This window comes from Onychostoma macrolepis, chromosome 11, assembly GCF_012432095.1.
Source record: "Onychostoma macrolepis isolate SWU-2019 chromosome 11, ASM1243209v1, whole genome shotgun sequence".
Classification (NCBI taxonomy): Eukaryota; Metazoa; Chordata; class Actinopteri; order Cypriniformes; family Cyprinidae; genus Onychostoma; species Onychostoma macrolepis.
Genome location: NC_081165.1, coordinates 19505096 through 19529204, shown reverse-complemented (window position 1 = coordinate 19529204; position 24109 = coordinate 19505096). Strand labels below are relative to the sequence as shown.

The following is a 24109-nucleotide window of genomic DNA, read 5'->3' as shown; positions in this document are numbered from 1 at the left end:
AAAGCAACTGCAGTTTGATTTAGATTAATCGGAATGCACAATGAAAAAACATGATTTTCGAAAAATTTACCTAAAATTTAACAGGAGTTACCTGTTTTTGCAAATGAGTTCTTCATATATTTAAAATGTATTTTACTTGAAAAACTGAATTTTCAGCAGTCTTCAGTGGTACATGATCCTTCAGAAATCATTCTAATATGCTGATGTGGTACTACAGAAACAGTTCTTTTTATTAATAATTTTGAAAACAGTGAATATTAATATTACTGCCCGATATTTTTGTGGAAACCATCATACATTTTCTTTTTTCTTTTTTTCAAAATTCTTTGGTGAATAGAAAGTTCAAATAGTTTGAAATAGAAGTAACATTATAAATATCTATATAATAAATATTTTTTAAATCCTTACTAGGGATGCACCGAAATGAAAGGGGGAGGGGGAACCCTAACCTTAACCCTAAAAAAGCTATTTCAGTATTCGGCCGAATAATTTCGGTTGCCAAACATACAGTGCATCCTTAATCTTTAGTGAATTATAAATTATTAAAAATGTATCTCCATTTAAAAATATTGTTTTCTATATTTGAAAGCAGTTTAACCATATTTTAAAAATGACATGTTTATCATGCTTCTCATGAAATCTCAGACTGACGTTTTGCATGTTATTTGTGTTTCAGACACCAAGTCCATGTGAAGGAGGAGCCAGCTGAGATGGAGGAGGACAGCAGACCCGTGTCCCTTATGGCATCTGTCACTCAAAACCTGAGCATGCCCGGTGATGAGCGTGACATGGAGGAGGAGCTTCCCACAGAGGAGCTGGAGTAGGAGGAAGGCTTGATGGAGGCGGAGCTCACTGGCCCTGTCCCTCCCTCCCTCATATTCAAGATGTTCAAGATCAAGTGAGAAACAAAGATTAAAAAAATCAACTACAACTTCAAAAACCAAAACAGGGTTAGACCTCATCAGTTCACAATGCAAAAACACATCCCCCGCCCCCCCCCTTAATTTTTGTGTCCTCCGTCAGTACCCTCAAAAAGGCCCTTTGAGCAGCTGTGCATTGTGTCCTCCTGTATTTTGAAACATGGTCTGATAGAAGTATGGACCGCTGTATCTAAAGCTACTGAGGAAAACCTGACGTCAGTATACAAGCTTAGTTTTTTTTTTTTTTTTTCACAAGTCACTCAAGGTTTCTTTGCTTTAAGTATTTTTTAGCTTTAATTTTTATGTTCTTTGGGCCTGAGAACACTGCTTTTCTATGGGATAAATACACAGCAGTGATTTACCTCAGAAAGATGTTTGAAAAAAAGGAAAAAGATGACAAACACATCTTTAGAATGACTTCTGATTTCAACCGGATTTTTGTACTCGTTCAAGGGGATGCTGCAAGACTCCGTAACTTTGCGGTCACACAGATAAGTTTGCCACTCACAACAAAGACTGAAAGAAAATGAGCTGAAAGACTGGCAATGGTGTCCTTGGCCACTTGACCAACCCTTTTTTTTTTTCTTTTTTTTTTGTCTCCCTTACATGACTGGACTAGAGAAACGAGGGACGCGTTCTGTCTCGAGGCTGTGTTAGCCTCCGATGAGACAGCGGATGCTTGCGCTGTCCCTATCTTTATCTGATGGTATCTGCAAGAATCTGCCCAAACGTGTTTTTCCCCCTCGCCCTTTGTCAGACTAAACGTAGAAAATGTTGCTACCCCCAAAAAAGGCATATTTCAGGAAAAGGAACTTTTTCGCTGTTGTTCTCCTGTGGTGCTGTTATGACAGCCAGACTGACACGAGGCTTGTGGAGGACCGGCTCAGAGACTTTATTGACTGTATCGTTGATTATAATATGTGTGCAGTAGCTTTCGTTTTCGTTTTACTTTCATAGTCATTTATTTCTAAAGGATCAACGGTTTTTCATTGTGATGTAATTCAACTATTATGTCTTCTGTTAATGATTGTTTTGTTTTTTAAATTCTCTCATCATTCCAAAAAGGGGTTACATTTGGGAGAGAAGTTCCAAAATCCTTTATTCCAAACTCCACTCCAAAAAAAAAGTCCAAAATTGATCCTAGCATTTAGTATTGAGGATAGCACTTAGCATTAAGTGAAAACTTCTGAAACAGAACCACAGATGAAATATAACGTGAAATACCAACAAAACCACTCAAACATTTCTGTAGCAGAGAGAAGCTGAAACTAAAGACACAGAGGTGGAATACGCATTGCAGGGCTCCCTGTAAGATCCCGGAGAAAAAAAAAAAAACTTTACAGGCACTCATATCTCTCTTATTTTTCAAAAATTTGCTTCATTTGTTCATTTATTTTGAAATTTTAAATCTTATTTTCCCAGATTTGCGCCATTTACTTTGTTCGTTTCAGAATTTTCTGTAGAAGCCAATTGATATCAGCTGCGATACAAAATATTGCTTTAAGGTAAAAGATAACAAGGTCACGGAATACCTCAGACCACAGTGTTTGCCCCCTCACGCTGTTATTACACAGGGGATTTGTACTGTGGCTAACCAACACGGTGACTCTCTCATTATCAGTTCAAAGTTCTATAATTACTAGATATATAAAAGTTATTTGCAATCCACTGTGTGAGTAGAAAGTGTCTGATTAGCATGTGAGATTTTGCTTTCGCTGAACTATTAAAAAAAAAAAAAACCTTTTCTCAGTAGTGCCATGCCAAATTCCGAGTTTTAATTTAATATATGTTGCTTTTTTAGTTTTTTTTTTTTTCCCCATTTACTTTTGTTACAGGTAACCAAAGAGATATTTAGTAAACCAAAAACTCTTTTTTATTTATCATTTCTTCTTCCTAAAGAACTGGCCAAAAGAACACAAGCGCGTCATTTGAATATTTAATTTTCCTTTTTTTCCCAGTTAAATCATTTGTTTTTTGACTTACACTACAGAGCATTCCAAAACCAAAGTGTAAAATGCAAATGCTTTTTTTTTTGTTTTCAAAAAAGGAGAAAACTGTTTTAATATACGTTAACCTAATGAGTTCTTAACACTACATATGTTTAAAGGCCAAAAAACAAACCGAAAAGGAAACAAAAAGCAAAAAAAGCAGTATTAACAAGCCTCTCGCGGTTCCTTAGTTAATGTTCAAGCACTTACGATCTGAGAAAGGAAGCTCTCTACCCCATCTTGTGCTCAGGCAATTGCAGTGTTGAGATGCAGTCTTCACTGTCTAAGATTGCAAAGGACTTTACATGCAAAAGGCACTTGAATAACAGTTGATGTACTTTGTGACACTAGAAGCCAGCAGCAATTACTCAGCATTATGGTTTACTTCAATTACCAGTATTTCACAATTAAATGCAGTTCAACGAATACCAAAAAAAAGCATGCAAGCACTTGCTTGTTATGCTTACCCTGCCTGTTGAACAGTATTATTTACCACACTAATAAGGGATGGCTGATAGGGACTCAGATCTTTTCAAACCTGACAGGAATCATTTTAAGGACTGTTTCCACTTTTTTTTTTTTTTTTTTTATGCTGGAGGATCCTTCTTTTCGCTTTTAAGCATGGTCTGATGTACCTGGTCTGTATGTTCATTTCATACACACCTTCGAAACACCTTCAAAGAAATAAAACCAAAAATAATGCTACCTCCTTTTAAAAACGGTTCACAAAATAGATAGGCCAATGAAAGTCACCAATAGACATACAAAAGGTGTAACTCCCTTCTAGTTTTTCATTCATCCACAAAATACAAAAAAATAAATAAAACGCAAACACACATTGTCAGAAAAAAACCAAAATGTTTATTGTTGCATAGTTGTGAACGGAGCTTGTCAATTCCTCTCAATTCCAAATTAATTAGCATGAATGGAAACAAATAAACGAGACACAACAAGGGGGGAAAAGACGACTACCTCTCCATCCCCTCCTTAAAAAAAAAAAAATGCTGAGTCCTGTTAAGTATGAAGCATTAAGTGGTCAACATATTTAAAAGGGTCTACTCCAAATCACATATTCCCCACTTTAAGTGATCTATTAGCATAGTGTCTATGTACAGGTCCTCTGTGCGGAGGCTTAATTGTGTGTTCTAATTCCGCATGCATAATGAGAGGCCAGGCCAATGAGAGCCATCGAGCTGGCCGGTCATTAGAGCCTACTCAATGGGCCAGTCAGTTGGGTGTCGGAAATGATGATAGGCAGAATGCATTAACGCAGGCCACTCTCGCGCGGACCCCGCTTCCCAATTAATGCAAAGTGTAGCTTTGTGACGGCGATGGAAAAAATAGCACGCACACACACACACACACACACAGACCATCCCTAAGAGATCATCGCGCTCCTGCTAAAACGGGCCTTTATTTTTACCACGCGACGAAACCAAAATATCCAAAGAGAACCAACGAGCTTGTGCTACAAGAACTGAGGATTGCGAAGGAATTGAAAAACTCACAAATGAATTGCTGCATTCACTAAATGGACTACAATTGTGCTTTAAGGTACACGTGTAAACAAAGCTGTTTTGTAAGATGTGGACTGAAACGCATCAGTGGTGATCGCCATGACTCCTTTGTTACTTTTACACACGTTGTAATGATGTATTCTTGTATATTACCGCTCGGCTTAGCTCTCAAGGGCATTCCCTCCTTTTCGTGTTTCCTTTACTTGTTTTCTTTTGGCTTTTATTTTTTCTGCACCTGTTTTTAGCTATTGTAAAGTTTTGAGCTCAGAATTCCTATACTGTATTGCTTATGCTAAAGTGTATGTATTTATCATATTATGTGCTGCAGGTATCATGGTTAAATTTTGTTTTCCTTTTTTGGTTTTGTTTTCCCAGTTTTTCTGTCATAAAACGTCTGGGACGATGATTTTTTTAGTGTATTATCTCTCGAAAAAAGACAGATTAAGAGTTAGATATGTGGTTTAGGTAACACACCTGTTTGTATATTTATCTTAGCTAGGTCTATTTTGATACTTTTTGTCTCTGTAGTGCATTTATGCATTTTTAAGGAAAAAAGAGAGAAAACAAACTAAAAAGTTGAACTCATTGTGTAATGATACCTCAGAGGGACTTTTCTCATAAGACAGGACCAAAACTTCAGAAAAACAATGAAAGAGAAAAAAAAAAAAAAACATTGAAGAAAAATGTGTAGCCCTCTCTTGCTTATAAGAAAGAGCAACTTTAAGGTTTTTTTTTTTTTTTTTTTATTATTATTGGTCCTTTTAGGTGCCAATATGTGTACAGACTCCCTTTAAAGTCAAATCATTCCTTTATTTACCCTGAGCACTCAAAGCTGTCTCTCATAAGGCAATAGCGCTCCAGATTTGTATAGAATTCTCAGAGAAAGTGACTCTCTTTGGTTGCATTATGCCGATCGAGAGCGACTTTGTAATTTTCTGGCTTCTCTGCACCCTTGTGGCTCTAAAATGCCATGCTTTCAGGCATTCAGATAAAAGTCACACAGGCTATTTTTGACCACTGTTTGCCATTTGCTGTGAAATTGGTGTGGCTTTTCCACAGTAGCATACCAAATAAGATTGTGAAAAGGCTTTTAGAAATGCAGTTCATCTTCAGTGAACACCAAAGGGATTGTGGCTAGATTGTTGTATTCCAAATCGATCAAGTCTGCCACAACTGTAACCAAACAAATGCGTGACGAAGGTGACAGCAGTATTTTATGTCTTACCCACACCCTCGCACCGCCTCAGAGCTCCATTGCCCGGTGATGAATAGCTTTGAGCTGCCGTTTTCTAAGTAAAGGACCCTTGCAGGGGAGCTTTTGCCTGATGGTATTAACTTCTTCGGCCAATCAAATGGAACTACCACTTCGACTCCTCTCATTGTATTTTTACGAATGTGTGTACATTTACAGCAGTGACTTTTATGTACTTTAGTTTCATTTTAACTTGTTTGTTTACTTCTCTTTAATTTTATTTTTTTTTTACATTTGTTTTGCTTTTTCAGAGAAGACTTGGGGGAAGAATAGGTGATGGCTTTTGAAATGGTATAGAAAATTAAAAAAAAAAAAGGCATCTAGCCATCCACCTTTGTCGTTCTAACCCCCGGTGACCATGTTTATGCCAGTCACTGCCGTTTTTCTTCATGCTGTATAAAAAAAACACATATATCTGTGTATTTGTAACCTGAATCTTCTTGTGTCTGTCCATGCAGACAATAAAAAACTGTACAGTAGGTCTAGTTGCATGTAATCTGTACTAATTATTGACAATGGCATTATAAAATGCAATAAAAATACTTATTACACTGTCGTAGGCTTTGTATTGTAACTTACTTTCTACATTTTCTACATTCAATGGTTTAATTAGAATGAACAATATATTTTCGCAAAGGATTTCTTTCATCATTCTCAATTTTTTATTTTTTTTCAAAAGAATACACACATGTCCCTATTTTACCGTATGTCTATAATGCATATCCCTATTGCTGTATCTGTTTACAATATCAATGAAGTTATGGAAGTTGAAATTATATTACTATTATTATGCATAAAAATATAGCAATAGTAAATATAAAATATATTTGTGTTATGTAATATATTTTTAGAAATATACTATTAATGTGTTGTGTACAGTAGAGTGAACTGACATTCATTTATGGAAAGTAAATTGCAGCTAATAATAATAATGCATGAACAGAAATTTTACTAAATCTACTAAAAATATCTCGGGTAGATATTTTGTCAGCCATTTTAAATTCTTATATAAGAATTTAAACAACAAAAAAAAAAAAAATAAAAATAAAACACTGACATATAAAGAGTACAGTCGCAACAACAAAAAATATGAGAGAGGGTGATCACCCTTTGGTGGATTAGATGTAATATCGCTCTGTGAATGGTTAAAATATCTTTCAAAAAATCGTCATACACCAGAGGATTAATATCTAATTCACTTTTAAAACTTTTGTCAAGAGAGTTTGTTCAAACACTATCAATATCTGTGGTGACAGCTGTCGGAGCTTGTGCTGTTTCTCTCATAGACCGCCTCAAAAATAGTTCAGTGTGTAAGGTGCAGAAAATGTGCTCTCAGTTGAGAGCCAGCAAGGGAGGTGGATTTCCTTAAAACATGTAACATGCATGTGACACTTTGTCTTTGGTGTTAAGCGGGTGATTGAACCAGAAAGCAGGGGCCTCAACTTCAAGGAAATGGGGTTTCTACAAAGCACTTGCCATTCCAACTTACTTAAGAAGAGGAACATCATGGCCTGATTCATTTGATGTTATTTTTGGGACAGGGGACAAGATAGATGGAGCACAGGAGAAAAAAAAAAATACGACAGCAGTTGTGTCTTTATGTGAGCTTTTTCTATGGTGCATTGAGTAATAGGGTAATGTTTGCAATTACCTCTTTGCCTAATAGCATCCAGCTAATCACTCAGTTATATAATTTACTGCTCATATTTAAACTGAGTGCAAACGCTCTCACATACTTTAAATTCTGTTGAGTAAGCTGTAGACTGACTGCCAGAGTATGAATAGAGTAATAGATAAAATATTAGAATATTATATATATTATCCATGAGACATCAGTCATGGGAGAACAATGCATCTTTTCTGCATCACTTGGTATTTTAATAGCTACATTAAATATTGATCTTGCCAATTAATTATTGTCAAGTAAAAAAAAAAAAACAAGAAAAAAGGAACACTTTATAAAATGCTATAATATACACTTTTTTTGTTTTGGTTTTATTTAAAAAAAAATGTATTTATTTTAATTTTTATTTTTTGCTGCTGTAGCTCTGCAGTCTCAGACTGACAGTGTGGTGGCAGTACATCAGGTTCATTCTGACCAGCAGGCTGACAACTTATAGGAATGTGTTGAAACCCTACAGAAGTGTGGCCATGTGGCGGTCTTGTTGTTGTCTTACAGGCTCTGTCCACCAGGAGGGGTAAATAAACCAGCCAAAAACTGAATGGGGCAGAGTGAAAAAAAAAAAAAAAATACAGAAAAGGAAAATAACAGGACAGGCCCAGTCAGAGAGCTCTTTCAGTCTTCTGAGAAAATCTCTCACTGACATGCAGACAGGGTGGAGAGTGTTATTCCAACCCATTTAGGCCGGATCAGGTTCTCGTCTATTTTTTTTTTTTTTTTGCCATCCCTTCTCTTAGTTTGAAATCTGCCCGGAAAGCTTATCTTTAAAGCACACAGGCCTTTGCTCTGAAGAGGTGTTGCCGCAATATTAAGAGTAAAGATGGAAAATGTGGGTGCTTTCGGGAAAGTTAGATTTTTATTTGATTAAAGTGTTTTGAAATTCTCTTCTCAGAGTTTGACAGGCAGGAAACTTACACTGACTGTCTAATTTAGAAAAAGTTTTGGAAAAACGTGTTGTCTTGTTGGAACAGCATTAAACTCAGGTACTTTCTGACTTTCAAGACTGAATGACTCAAGAAAGGTCTGACTGATACTGTTTGCACAGTGACTCTACTACTGAGTGTCAAAATATGCCATTTGGACCACTGATCCACCTAGATAAAAGATAAATCACACACACACAAACAAACACAAAAGCATTTAAGTGTATCCTGCACCCTGAAACCCTACATAGCCCTGGACAGAAGAACAAAAGCATCTTTGTGAGTGATTAGAAACACATTTTCATCCCTCTCTCCTACCCCATTTGTGCCAAAATGTTCAATTCTGCTACAAACAATCAGTGTCAAACGTTTAAAATAACATCCCAGAGAAAAACACTGTTGAACATGAGTAATTTGTGGCTCTTTGACTCAGTGTTTCTTGCCATTATCTAGGAAAGGCAAATTCACATTAGTATACTGTAGCTACTTTAAATTATCGTGACACAGACACTTTTATAAACCTAAACACACATTTTTTATTCTCTGTCTTTTTTTCCTCACCTTGCACCTATATAGCTCCTCCTCATTTGTTTTTAGCACAAAAATGTTTGGGCCGTCACCTTGAACCTATCAGACTGTTTTTTTTTTTTTTTACATTCTACAAGATATTATGGGAAGACTCTTACTCAGCTCTCAGTTTCTCCAGATTTCAGCACTCATTGATGTTGACCTAGATATGAAGTACAATGACCTATAATCATGGAGTGATGCATAGTCAAGCACTTAAAGGGATAGTTCACCCCAAAATGTCACCATTTACTCACCCTCATGTTATTCAAAACCTGTCCAACTTACTTTCTTTTGCAGAACACAAAATAAGGTATTTTGAATAATGTTACAACTGGTTTTGTCCATATAATGAAAGTCAGTGGGGTCTAAAACAACACTGAACCCTCTTTTGAAAGTTATACGGGTTTGGAACGACATGAGGATGAGTAACTATCATTTTAACGATACTGATGACTGGCCACGCGCTGTTAGACCCAATCTGGGCCACATTTAAGCATGCGAGAACACATAAAAGCTCATCTCTCCACAAAACTATGCAGTACATAAAGGTCTACAGGACCACAACATTATCATGCCATATAGAGAAGAAACTAAGCAGAGTGGCACCTGGTAAATTTGAGGTTAACCAAGACAAAAACACTGAAAGGTTGAATGTCATTTACCTGTAAACAAACACAGAGGCTAATGATTGTCTGATGCTGTCTTAGGAGTGCTGTGTTTTTACAATGTGTCATTTTGGATTTAGTTGCGGGTGAAGGTGTGGACATGACACCTTACTAAGTCATAAATATTTTATTTGATTACAAGTTTGTATGACACATACACAAAGCTCAACTCTTCATAATTCTGATTTGTACTGATGGCTGTCCGATCCAATGGGAGGACATCAAAGTGTAGCATTCCCTTTACATGTGCGAAGCATTTACAAGAAACTGCTAAAAAAAAAAAAAAAAGTAAAGAGAGAGAGGACGATAGAACCATAAACAAGGAATTCAGGTCTGACACTGGCATAAATAAACATAAATTGGAATGCATATCATTCCTGCCCCAAAAAGAGGGAAAGAAAAAATGCCTTTACAGGTACAGATGGCACATTGGCCAAAAACTGACTTAAAACTTCTTTCTCAGGTGTATATGATTCTTATCGCCCCAAACATTTTTAAAAGTAGGCCTACGTTGTGTGTCTTCAGGGCTCTCATAACTTGAGTTCTGAATCATGAACTACTTACTGATTTTTAAAACTTTGTATATTTTCTGATTTTTACCTATGTACAATTCCTTTACCTCAATTGTTTTTTTGTTTGTTTACATTTTATTTATTTTAAAATATTTGTACACAGACACGCACACAAACACACACAATGGCAACATCTCCAAGATGCTTCAAGAAACCTATACCTGCAAAGCTAAAAGTTTTAGGCACTTGTGTAAAAAATGCTGTAAAATGAGAATGCTGTCAAAAATAATGTCATAGATTTTCTTTATTAATTAACGTCAATTAACTAAATTAAATCAACATTTGGAGTAACCATCCTCTGCATTTAAAGCAGCTTTTGCCCTAGGTGCACTTGCACATAGTTTTTCAGGTAGGTTTCTTGAAGCATCTTGGAGACATTGCCACAGTTTTTAATTTTAATATAATGTTATGATACGCAGAATTACATAATGTTACATATTTATACATTTATAATAATATAAGAATAATATAAGATTGTACATTTCTATACTTTCCCATGTATATATTGTATTGTATTGTATTGTATTATATGATATGATATATTATTATATTATATTATATTATATTATGTTTTCTATTGACGTGTTTTTGTTTTTACTGTAGTCGTGGAGAGTGTAATCAGTGTAATTGTAGAGTACAGGCATCACTTGCCTGCAGGGAGTAAGAGTAATCAGCCCTCAATGTCATTTCCTGCCGAACAGTCTCGAGCTGAGTGCGCGACCGCTGCTGCTGCTGCTTGAGTTCTGAGCGACAGTGCTTGAGCTTCAAACAGTCGCGAGCGACCTCAACAGTTTTCGTCATTACTGGAAATTTGGAGGATTTGAGAGGGGGAAAAAAAACTTTTCATTCCCGTTTACATCTTTTTATTTCTTGGTTTTCTTTTGTGTTGTGAGAAAAACAGGCTCTTTTTTCTACTTTACGATGTTCTCTGTCAAGTTTTTTGGTTCTGAGAGAGTTTGAAGACGGAGATAAATCTTTTCATGTGTTCAACGCTGGAGTCAGCTGACGAGATAAACTAACAAATGAGGAACTACGAGTGTCAGCATTCATGTAAATAATAAAACAACTCAAATACTTGAAGAGAGAGATACATGAAGAGAAAGAAAAGACTTTTCCCCGCTAAACGGGACACTTGAAAGTTTGTTTTGTGCGCTAGAGCACTAGAAGATGCATCACTGAAACAACACTGGTACCGAGTGACCGTTGCAGGTAAGACGTTTGGACAGTTTTATTTTACATTTCAGGTTTGTCTATAAAGTGAACTGTGGACACGTTCAACAGGTTTGAGTGAGTTTTAGCAGGAGCGTGCAGAGACTCGCTTGAGACAAACCACAGCATAAAACCAACAGAGTCATGGTATACTGTATGTGCTGCACGTGATTTGTGCAAAATTATGATATTCTTCTTCTTCATGAAGCTTTTAGTAGCTATGAAGTAACTTTATCATGCCTTGAAATGCTTGTTTTAAGAAGCTAAATAAGTATTCATTTAGCACATTACATTTTAATTAAAGAAACTTTTGAAATTGCATGTTCACCACAGGAATGCCATGGTCTGAGCATCAAAATTATCTTTATTTCTTTATTTAGCTAATGACTTGAACGTTTGCACAAGTCTATTGTATCATACCACACCATATATTGATAGCTTCTGGCCATGTTCTGCTTCATTGTGCCATTTTAGTTTCTTCTTCTTTTGCCAAGCATTATTTCCCAAGCCGCTGGTTGTTTTTTAAGTGCTTTGGCCCACTGACATGAGCCAAACACAATAGGAGGGAAAAGCGATAGTGGGAACAAGGACAGCTGTGTGTTCGCAAGCTTTAGCCTCGTTTTCTTCTGTGTGTTTCTTTTGCAGGGTAATTTCTAGTCACTTGGCACCTGGCTCCAGAACAGATGTCCAAGGAGGACCACAGCCACAGTGTCAGCCCGCCCGAACCTCCAGATGGAGCCCAACCGGACAGCCGGCCCATGGAAACTCTCACTGCGCCATGTCCAGGTACAACAAACACAGCTAGCAGATCTCTGGATGTAACTTTAATATGTTTTTAATCAGTGGATCAGAAACACTTGATCACGAGCAAAGGTGATGTGTAGGCATGTGTAGGCATCATAGGCACACCTCAGACATGAAGGCTTTACTGAAAGGTAGGCAACTTAATTATAATGGCTGCTAAGATACCTTTTTAAACCAAATGACAAGGCAGCTACTCGTGTAATACAAACCCAGAATGCATTTCTTTGAGCTTAGTGAAAAAACGGTGCAGCGACAGAAATGTTGGTTATATATATAATTCATTCAGTACAGTGATTAAAAACTCTATTTAAACATAGATATAATAAATGCAATATATCTGTTTATGCCATGCTCTGTCTGAATACTCTATTCTGATTGGCTGGCAGGTGTTGATTAAATTTGTTTAACTGCACAGGTAGTTCCAGGTCAGTTTAATCACGTTCTATATTAATGCGCTTCCTATAAACATTGGTAACCATAGTAACATACAGTTAGAGTTGAATTGTAATACAGACGAAAATAACCGTTATTTAATCGTTCCGGGCAAATATTGCAGCGCAAATATTATTAACATCTTTAATATGTGAATGCTGGGAAATGACCATGGCATAAACGGGATAATCAACGGCTAGCTGTGCATTAAACGATTTGAATGCACTCCGCTGCGCATCGGGTGGTTCTTCGCCTCCACGTTGTGCATTTAAATCGTTTAATGCACAGCTAGCCGTTGATTATCCCTTACATAAATAATGTGAGGCATAGCATGTAACTGCCAGGCATTCAAAATTAGGATGATGTCTGGCAGATGATGGCAGATGTCTGCTTTTCATCTGATCCTTTACTGTGGTCGGGTCCATGCAGTGCGATGGCGATGATGTAATGAGATGCAAATATACTAAGATGATTATGATTTTCGAAAACACCTTTTTAATTTTTATTTAGAATAGACACATACAATAATAGCTGTTCCAAAACCTAGTGAGCAACCTCTGTAGGAAGCAACTTGATGCTGCTTTCCAAACATTTTCAAACTCTTAAAGGGATAGTTCACCCCAAAATTTTAATTATGTCATCATTTACTCACAGACAAGTTGTTCTAACATGTTTGAATAAACAGAAGATATTTATTTTGAAGAATATTGTCAAATATTTAATTATTAAAATAATTAAAGCTGCAGTCCATAAGTTTTGCCTCATTGTCGGCATCTCTGTTTGAAAACCTGGAATTGCAGCTCTGTGTGGAATTATCTTCCTTGCGTGGGGTTGTACTCCGGCATGGCTCCAGCACGGATGAATCTAATGTTTTGAGGAGTATGTGTGTCAGTCTGTCAGTCACCGCACCGGTGTGGATACTGTACGTAGGATTCACAGATTCTAGCCTACGTCTTGGAATATATGACCCAAATAAGAATTTTCACTGGATATTGTCATCTGAACAAGTAACAAGTCTGCCACGTTTGTTCTGACCAACTGAGGAAAAAAGCATTACAATAAATCGCGCTACCAATGGTAATTAAATCTAACGATCGGTTAGTTCATATCACATCTAACCATGCAAATTATAATTATTATTATTGTTATACTTTATTCTCAAATTATTCATGTTAACAACATCAGCATTGCGTGACAATGAGTATAGTGTGTATTAACGTGTATTAGCGTGTAGATTTCAAATTCTGTACAGTCTAATATCTAATTGTCATACCATTCGAATTTCATATTAAGAAATTATTTTAACCCAAAAAGCAATCTATGCTCCCTTCGAACTGGTTGTCTTTAAACTACAACTTCTTTGTCCTGGCTACTAATAGAATAGAATAGAAAACAAATAGAAAACATTATTATAAGCTAACCGTTGTGAATTGGGCTAAAGTAAGGTGATAGTTTTGAACACTGGCTGGTTATTTACTTGCTCAAATATTGATTTCGGATCATTTTTAACCCAAAAAAGGTACGGACTGCAGCTTTAAATGATAATAATAATTATATATTAATATGTAAATATAATTTTGAATATAATTTATTCCTCTGACTACAAAGCTAAAATTTCATCAGCCATTACTCCAGTCTTCAGTGTCACACAATTCTTCAAAAAATAATTCTAATATATGTATTACAAATCATTTCTTATTATTATCCGTATTGAATGCTGCTTAACATGTTTTGTTTTTTTTCTAAACTGAGAAACTTTTTCAGGATTTTTTGGTTAATAAAAGGAGTTCTATAGAACATCATTTATTTTAAATAGTAACTTTACAGTAACACTTTGGTATAGGGACCAATTCTCACTATTAACTAGTTGCTTATTACAGTAGCATGCCTGTTATTAACATATTGGCTGTTTATTAGAACTGTACTTATAAAGCACATATTCTGCATGACCACATTCTACATCCCTAGTCCTACCCAATGCCTAAACTTAACAACTATCTCACTAACTATTAATAAGCAGCAAATTAGGAGTTTATCGAGGCAAAAGTCATAGCTAATGGCTTGTTCATAGCAAGAATTGGACCTTAAAATAAAATGTGACCGACTTTATCATCACTTTTGGTTCATTTAATCGATTCTTGCTGAAGAAAAGTTCATTTCTTTAAAGTAGTAATTTCTTTCTTCTTTTTGGTTTAGTAGTGTATGCTATAAATATATGTGTGTGTATATTATAAATATAATTCACTGAATAGTTATAATCTTAATAATCTTTTCACTTGCATTGGCTATTTGCAATTCCCTTCCATTTCGGGTGCAGCCCTACTGTATGTAGGCAGCAAGGCTGCTCACTAGATTTAGAACAGAGCTAATAGGAGTAGACACTATTGTTTTTGTGCTCGGCTAGTGGAAGTCTGCAAACAGGGTTCACAGTGCTAGTGAGGCGTTTAGTGGTTTGAAGAATGTGTGCTTTGCTTAGCTTTGGAATCATGCTTTGCAGTGAATGGGGTTCAGTGAGCTTTGGTTTGTCAGTAGGGCACTCAGGGTCTCTGCATTTCAGAAGAGGAATGAGGCACTTGGAAATGCTCTTCAGATCCACCATACTGTCCTAGTAGCAAGGGGTCAAAGTTCCAGATTAGTCACGGTGTTCTATACAAAGGGCGCTGCAGAATATGCATGGCTTATGTGTGTGTACAACCAAACTTGTCCGTCTTTGGTCTGGGAGCCTATGAACATGTGTATTCATACACGCACGTTTGCGAACAACAAGTGGCTTTGAGCGCACCACCTCTGCAAATTGCCACAGTCCTCTCCACAGGAATCAGATCCGCAGGCGGAGGCCTCGTAATTACTGTGGAAGAGGGCAAGTCCTGGCCCAATCCCCCATTTGCATAACAGTGCTTCAAAAACCAGGGAACGTGTTGATTCCTGTGTGATTGCCAGAGCCAATGCACCATGGTAAGCCAGCCACAATCAAAATTAGGCCACCAGGCATATATGCGATCTGCCCAATAACTGCTAATTAGATTTAGCTCTGAATTGTTCCTAAATATTTGAGGTTTGTGCCTCAGCATGAAGCACATTCATTTGGGCTGTGAGGAATTCTCATCTCGGGGCGTTTAAACATTAGCTTAAGGTGTTTGTTTTTGTCTAAAATTAAATGATCGTTTTTGCTTTTTCAATTTTTACAGTAAAGCCCAACAGGATCTGGACTCAGTCTAAAGAACTTTATGAAAACACAAGCTTGCATGAGGCTGCCTGATTATGGATATGGCATCCGTCCGAGGCTGAACACTGCCTTCATTGACTTGCCTTCTTTAGCTTTAGTGCCATAGTTCAGTGTACAGGCCTGACTCACTGTGGGAGATGAAACATCCACACTAACTCCCTGCTCTCCAGAGTGCATGACTAAAGCTGTTTTCGCTAGAGACACTGAAGGATTTGCTATTTCGAAAATATTGCTTTTTTTCATTAGGTTCAGCAAGAATTAAGGCTAAAGGCCTTTTTGTGTAATTTAAAACTTGACAAACTGCCAGCATCTCTGATTCAGCTTGAACTGAGTTATGATTTGACGGCGATGACAGAGTTCTGTTTGTTTTTCAAACTTTATGAATGTGTCCACAGACCCTGTAACAGTTTTTACATAATGTGCAAATATATGAGAACTTCATAGATATTCAGTACTGTAGACGTGAGAGACTGCAAGAGGACAACAAATTCCTTTGATATCTGTGCATCTTGTTTTCATAGCATCATTTTGCATTATCTTTCACAAAGCTGTGGTCAAACTGCTGTGGAAAGTAGTTATTGTATATGATGGGGGTGGAATGTTTGTTTTTACATAAAGAAATGTTAAAGAAACCGCAATTTAGTGGTAGACAACAATTTTAATAATCAACTTTCTAAGAACGGTGCAGTTCATTTGATCAAAGAACTAGTATATAAATCAATTATTTCCAAATTAGATTAATAAACATTATGTGCATATTGAAGGACAGTTTTATTAGAATTTCTTAAGTAGGCTTTTTTTCATTTGTTAAGAAAATTCTCTTTTGGCATGATCACATATACTTCAGAAATACTTTATTAAAATACCATTTTGAGAATGAAAACATAAAATATAAGTACTATTTAACTAAAGCCCACTAACAAGTTTCATTTAGATTCCTTAACTGTAAAACGTATTATTAAACCATTTTGCGTTGTTGTGTTTTGAATGCTTAAAATTTTAGGTCCTGTCTGTTGTTGTCTAGTAAAAAATAATTTTTGTGTCACAACATTCTTCTCTAAAAAATATTTTTGGGGCTTCTTGTCTGTTACAATTGGAAGTTCATTACCTCATCTGGGGGTATTTTTGGTGCATCTTCATGAAGAAGAAAAGTTATGAATTTCCATTTTGATAAAAATTCTAACACAGTCCAGTAAAACACTCTAGTGTAAATTAAGTTAGCAAGTGAAAGTAGTAACTTGATGGGCCACTGACACATATTCTGACACACTTGAGCACTCTTGTCCAAATGGCTTGATATTCACGCTACATAATTATTTGCAAATGCTCAGCTGGCCTTTTAAGATGTATATTTTGGCTCCTCCTGACATGTCTGGGGCAGATATCACTCGCCGGTCTCCTTTGTATGGGAAAGATTGAGGAGATTTCATCATGTTGGATCGTTGTGAGGTCTGTCTTTGATGCCTAGCCTGATGGTTTTAAGTTGCTGTCGAGATTCTCATGTGGGGGGATTCCTGCAGCTTTCACTTCAGCCACAAATCTTACTGTTAAAATGGCATATTAGCGTTTTTTGAGAACATTTGGATTTTTTGACCAAGAGGGTTCAAATGAGAGCAAGTGAGAAAGAGAGAGCGAGCACAGATCAATGCTGACCTATGAGGCAGCTGTTGGCCACTCACCACTGTGTGTTTGAAACTTCCTGTTGCTGCTTTGGAGTTAGCAGAGGTGCGTGACTGTGCAAAAGTGAATGTTTTTATGTTAAAGAGAACCAGGAGACGTGGCATGTCACGCATGGAGATGCCAAGCCTTGAAACAGAAATACAGACCCCCCACTTTCTTCGCACTGTTCTATCTCCTCACAGAAACTTTCAAGCACAAGATATAGTGCTGTTAAATCCTCCCTAAAGCCTGTTAAATACCAGACATTTTCTTTTTTAATGAGCTTACAGTGTTTTTCCCCCTCCTCTATTGTACTGGCTAAATAATCTGTGAATTTGGATAAATTCCAAAACAGTTCTTTGAAGCTTTTTCCCCCTAAGCGTGTGTTTTTACTCTTGGCCAGTTTACAAGCCCAGATTAGACTCTATTGTTTCAGAGCCAAGCTTAGTGAAGATGTTACCATAGTTATCAGCATGTCTCTTCAGAGGATCAACCACAGACGTTTGCTTAATTATTTTCTTTTTGCTCCCCTAATTACATCCCCGAGGGGTCATCGCTAAAAAAAAAAAAAAAAATATGTGTCAAAGTCATGATGGGCTCACAAATGTGTAACAGGGGAGGATGAATGTGGGCTTTAAATGAGGCGCTCTGCTTTAATCCATCTGAGATGCTCCACTAAGTGGCACCACCTGTTTCCTGTTGCACTTTATGCTATTGCAGTGCATCGAGTAAGATACAGATAAATGTGAATAAATATGCAACAGTCAGTGAGTTTATGTTTCTAGGAGCCGTGACTGAGGTTAATTGACTTGAGGGCCTGGTGAAAATCAACCACATGGCTGAAATATAACTTGCATGGTACACAGTTCCAGATTGTTGAACAGCAAAATAAAATAATGCAGCGAGAGAGAGATTGGCTCACATCTGGTGCAGTAGGTTCTGATCTAGTCATTCCAGGGCTCTAGGCTAACACATGAGACAGTTGGCACTGTTGAAAAGTTTTACAAATGATAGCACCATCACCTGATTATTGTAAGGAGCACAAAAAAAGAGACAAAAACCAATAATAGTAGTTATATTATTAATAATATATATATATTTTTTTTTAAGTTGTGAATTTTCTAACAACTAATACTATATATACAACCTGAATTCCGGAAATGTTGGGGCGTTTTTTACATTTTAATAAAATGAAAACTAAAAGACTTTCAAATCACATGAGCCAATATTTTATTCACAATAGAACAGAGAACATAAATGTTTAAACAGAGAAATTTTAACACTTTTATCCACTAAATGAGCTCATTTCAAATTTGATGCCTGCTACAGGTCTCAAAAAAGTTGACACCGGGGCAAGAAAGGGCTGAAAATTATTATTATTTTTTTTAAAGATTCAGCTGGGAGGACATCTAGCTAATTAAGTTAATTGACATCAGGTCTGTAAAATGATTATAACTATAAAAGGGATGTCTTAGAGAGGCAGAGTCTCTCAGAAGTAAAGATGGGCAGAGGCTTTCCAATCTGTGAAAGAGTGCGCAAAAAGATTGTTTAATTCTTTAAAAACAACGTTCCTCTATGTCAAATTGCAAAGTCTTTGCAAATCTCATCATCTACAGTGCATAACATCATCAAAAGATTCAGAGAAACTGGAGAAATCTCTGTGCGTAAGGGACAAGAACGAAGACCTTTGCTGGATGCCCCGTAGTCTTCGGGCCCTCAGATGACACTGCATCACTCATCGGCATGATTCTGTGATTGACATTACTAAATGGGCCCAGGAATACTTCCAGAAACCACTGTCGGTAAACACAATCCGCCGTGCCATCTGCAGATGCCAATAAAGCTCTATCATGCAAAAAAGAAAGCCATATGTGAACATGGTCCAGAAGCATCGTTGTGTCCTGTAGGCCAAGGCTCATTTAAAATGGACTGTTTCAAAGTGGAAAAGTGTTCTATGGTCAGACGAGTCCAAATTTTACATTCTTGTTGGAAATCATGGACACGCCGTGTCCTCTGGGCGAAAGAGGAGGGAGACCTTCCAGCGTGTAATCAGCGTTCAGTTCAAAAGCCAGCATCGCTGATGTTATGGGGGTGCATAACTGCATACGGTATGGGCAGCTTGCATGTTTTGGAAGGCACTGTGAATGCTGAACTGCCCTACAAAAGCGAGTTAAGATCTTTTGCCTGAGTGTGGAACTGAGAAAAATGACTTTAAAGTTTTTTTATTTGTCCAGCCAAATTAATTATAGGTAGGACACTGGAAATTTGACAATTAGATGTTTTAGTAATGAAAATGATCTACATTAAAAAATTGTGGGCTCAAACTAGATTTTTTACCCCTATTTTGAAGTTACTGTACTCTGCTTTTGCATTGTCTGCAAAAAGTGAGAAGTCACACCAAGGCAAAAGGCAGTAACTTCCACATTATCAATATTTGGTTGCTGATCACCATTTACAAAATCGTTAAAGTAACACCTGTATAAAATCTATTGATCATGGGCTATCTCATATAGGCTATTGCATATAGTAATGTGACTGTATTAATCAATAAAAGTCATTGCATTTGAAAACAAAGATGAAGTTCTCAAGGTGAATGCATACCTTGACTCTAGGGGTCAATCAACTAAAAACCAAGTCAAAAATCTTGGGGTATTTCTGGAGACAGACCTTAGTTTTAGTAGTCATGTCAAAGCAGTAACTAAATCAGCATACTATCATCTCAAAAACATTGCAAGAATTAGATGTTTTGTTTCCAGACAAGACTTGGAGAAACTTGTTCATGCCTTTATCACCAGCTGGGTGGATTATTGTAATGGTCTCCTCACCGGCCTTCCAAAGAAGACCATTAGACATCTGCAGCTCATCCAGAACGCTGCTGCCAGGATTCTGACTAGAACCAGAAAATCTGAGCATATCACACCAGCCCTCAGGTCCTTACACTGGCTTCCAGTTACATTTAGGATTGATTTTAAAGTACTTTTACTCGTTTATAAATCTCTCAATGGCCTAGGACCTAAATACATTGGAGATATGCTCACTGAATATAAACCCAACAGACCACTCAGATCATTAGGATCGAGTCAGTAAGAAATACCAAGGGTTTACACAAAACAAGGGGAGTCCGCTTTTAGCTAATATGCCGCCCGCAGTTGGAACCAGAGATCAGATGTGCTAAAACATTAGCCACATTTAAATCCAGACTCAAAACTCATCTGTTTAGCTGTGCATTTGTTGAATGAGCACTGTGCTACGTCCGAACTGATTGCACTATGTATAATCATTTTCTATTCTTAGATGTTTTAAATTCTTAAATCAATTTTTAAATCACTTTGTTTTTATTGTTGTGATTATTATTTTTAATTCCTTGTTGTTATTATTATTATTTTTAATGACTATTTCACTTCCTTTTATGTAAAGTACTTTGAATTACCACTGTGTATGAAATGTGCTATATAAACTTGCCTTGCCTTAATGTTTTTTTTTTTTCGTTTGTTTTTTTGACCGTAACAAGCAGACTAAAAGTAAAACGTGACCATTTTGCAACCAATTTATTTGCTATGCTCAGTAACGTAAACGAATGCTAGACATAGCATAATTGCTTTTATATTGACTTGAATGAAATATCCTAACCTAAAATAACGACTTGTGGATATATGTGAATGCCAGCAAGCAGGAATAATGCTCAGAATGCTTGTGGATTAAACATCTCGAACGACGTTCATTGCCATGGATTGATTTTATCGGGATAGCCTACAAGAAAAGGTAGGATATGGATTTAATTGCGAACTGTTAGTAGGCTACTGATTTTATGATTGATCATGCTACATGCTACGGCATTCGAGTCCACACACGTCCAACTAGAAGTGACAGCCTGGTGAATAATCTGCATCATAAAAAGGAAAAAAAAACTTAAAAGGTTATTCACCATTACGTATTAAAGGTATCTAGTCTTTACAGTGCTTTGTTACATGGAGCTGTTCGATTGCGATTTATCTAATTCGTTTGTCTACACCGTAATTTAAATGCGGCAGACTTTAATGGACAGTGAAAAAAAAGGCAACGTCTATTTCAAGGAAGGCCTTGTGTATTTCAGCAGGACAATGCAAAACCACATGCTGCAGCTATTACAACAGCATGGCTTCGTAGTAGAATAGTCCGGGTGCTGAATTGGCCTACCTGCCGTCCAGATCTTTCACCTATAGAGAACATTTGGCACATCATTAAATGGAAAAACTCTTCAGCAATTGGAAACCTATATCAGGCAAGAATGGGACCAAATTCCAACACCAAAACTCCAGAAACTCATAATCTCAATGAAGAGATGCTACACCATGGTAAACATGCCCCCGTCCCAACTATTTTGAGACCTGTAGCAGGCATCAAATTTGAAATGAGCTCATTTTGTGCATAAAATTGTAACATTTCTCAGTTTAAACACTTATGTTATCAATGTTCTATTGTGAATAAAATATTGGCTCACGTGATTTGAAATTCTATTCGTTTTCATTTTATTCAAATTTAAAAACGTCCCAACATTTCCGGAAATCGGGTTGTAATACAAGTATGGTAAAATTAAAATTACTACTGCAACATTGTGAATTTGCATCAGTGCAACGGTGCAAAATTTAGTCACTTCCAAGAAAAATGCATGCAAAAACGTTACAGTTTAGTTTAGAGCCCTGCATCTACACATTTCTGACCACACACACACACATACTTCATACTGACTCAGATTTTAACTACAAATTAACTTAACTTTAACTTACAAATATGAAAGCTCATGAAAGCACAGCTTCCACTTTACATAATCTGTAGCAGCTCCCAACTTGTACTGTTACATTTCACATTTTGCACATTAAACGATTTTAGAGACAAATTTCAATTATTATGCAGACATGATACAACGCATTTGGAATCTGCCCTTGATGACCTGTTTTCTCCCTCTATATTTGCGTTTTAACATAAAATTAGGTGTTTATCACCTTCTTTTCTCAAAGTGATCTTTCAAGTACACCAATTGTGAATTTCAGGAACGTAGCCTGCAGAATAGTTTGATTCTGCAGCCTTCCAATTCCCAATGTATCCCTCTGTTCTCTGTGCCCCATGGCCAGCACATTGTTCCAGATGCCTGCAGAGCTACAGCGGACCTTGTCTGCCAAACCTGAAGCCGATGATAATATTAGCCCACAGCTGCATAAAATCGACCTAATTTTTATGCCTTTCATTTCATCTGTACTTTTTCTTTTACCTCTCCCCCTTGTTTTTTCCTTCCCCGCACTGTGCTAGCACGATATCACCCTCAGTGGATTTTAAAGAGTGATGGTTTTAATTAGTCAGGGTAATGACAAGTAATTAACTCCCAACACAAGTGGCCGGTGCACTGCTCCTTTAGGCCCGCCTCTGAGATCGCCTGATATTTAACAGTTTTTTTTTTTTAGTCATGTTACTCAATACATTTTTCTCTAGGCACACGCTGAATGGTGAAGATGCAAGTTTTACACTTCAACTCTGCAAATTATCTCCAAATTGACAGGGATAATATTTTCGCTGCTGCACAAGAGAAATAGTGTAATCTCTTGTATTCCATTAAAAGCTGAATTTACAGTCACCGCTGTTAGGGGAGGTCTCATCGAGTCAAAGGAGAAGTTCTGGATATCAGAGTTGGAGAAAGTTCTAATTCAAGCATGTCTCTCGCCTAGTCTTCAGTTCAGCTATTCCACTGAGACGCATGGGGGTGTGAAATATCTCTAAGTCTCTTGTCAGTCTCTCTCTGTTTCTCTTTTGTCTGTTTCTTCTGAAAGAGCATTAGTAAGGGTTGGTGAGGACAGAGCAACTCTGCCACAAAATAAAGAAAGGCTGGGGTTTGAGAGTATTTCAAAGTGTCGCTGTAAAGCCACATGGCTGCATAGTCTCTAATACCAGGCCTCATACCTGACTGCTCGAAGATTATAGAAAGTCTCAGTGTGCTCTCCCAGACCTCAGGAGTAAATAAGGCAAAACCACCGAAAGGAGAGAAAGAGATTGAGAAAAAGAGAGACACAGAGGCACATGGAGAGCTTCAGGCAGGGAGACTGACTCAGAATCAGACGTGCATGAGTGTCTTGGCCTGGTAACCGACGGATGTTATACACACCCGCAGAACATTCGTCATTCTGCACACTCTTTAAAGGTGAAGTGTGTCATTTTTTGGATGATATACTTTTGTCCTAGTTTAATATGCAGAGGAGATTATTTATAGGTCGATGTCCCTGAAAAGTGTAAATTCAGTGGTTGTTTGAGCATCCAAACTCATTTGCTCAACCAGTTTGGGGTGTGAATATCTATTTGAAATGGATATTATTTTTGCGGTTCTGTTAAGTGATGCTAGTGGTGCAGAAATGACACACTTCACCTTTAAAAGTACAGTTCACGCAGAAACGGGGAAAAACAAATTGTATACTCAAACTAATTTTAATGACTTTCTTCCAGCTGTGAGCACAGTAGATATTTTATAAAATAAATAAATCCCCACTGATTTCTTTCATTCTTTAGAAAAAAGAAGTTGAAACAATACTCAAATCACCTGTTTTTTTCCACAGAATAAAAAAAGACTGAAGATTAATGTCATTATCATTTTCGAGTATCATCTCTTTAAGAAAAAATGTGTGCCAGTGTACTACAAAATATCACTGTAAATATTCACTGGGATTGT

The 24109-nt window shown here is 36.9% G+C and overlaps 2 protein-coding genes across 17 annotated transcripts in view; both read left to right on the top strand.

Moving 5' to 3' along the window:
- Positions 1–2659, top strand: part of foxp4 (forkhead box P4) — a 294987-nt gene extending 292328 nt beyond the window's left edge. For all 14 annotated transcript variants that reach the window (XM_058790704.1, XM_058790698.1, XM_058790701.1 and 11 more), the window contains one exon: positions 677–2659. In XM_058790704.1, coding sequence (XP_058646687.1) covers positions 677–824 — 148 coding nt within the window. In that variant the 3' untranslated portion in view covers positions 825–2659. The remainder of the gene's footprint in view (positions 1–676) is intronic.
- An 8142-nt stretch (positions 2660–10801) lies between these two features.
- The window catches only part of mdfi (MyoD family inhibitor), a 31866-nt gene continuing 18558 nt past the window's right edge, over positions 10802–24109 (top strand). For all 3 annotated transcript variants that reach the window (XM_058790724.1, XM_058790723.1, XM_058790722.1), the window contains exons 1-2: positions 10802–11297; positions 11943–12083. In XM_058790724.1, the coding sequence (XP_058646707.1) occupies positions 11981–12083 (103 nt within the window). In that variant the 5' untranslated portion in view covers positions 10802–11297; positions 11943–11980. The remainder of the gene's footprint in view (positions 11298–11942; positions 12084–24109) is intronic.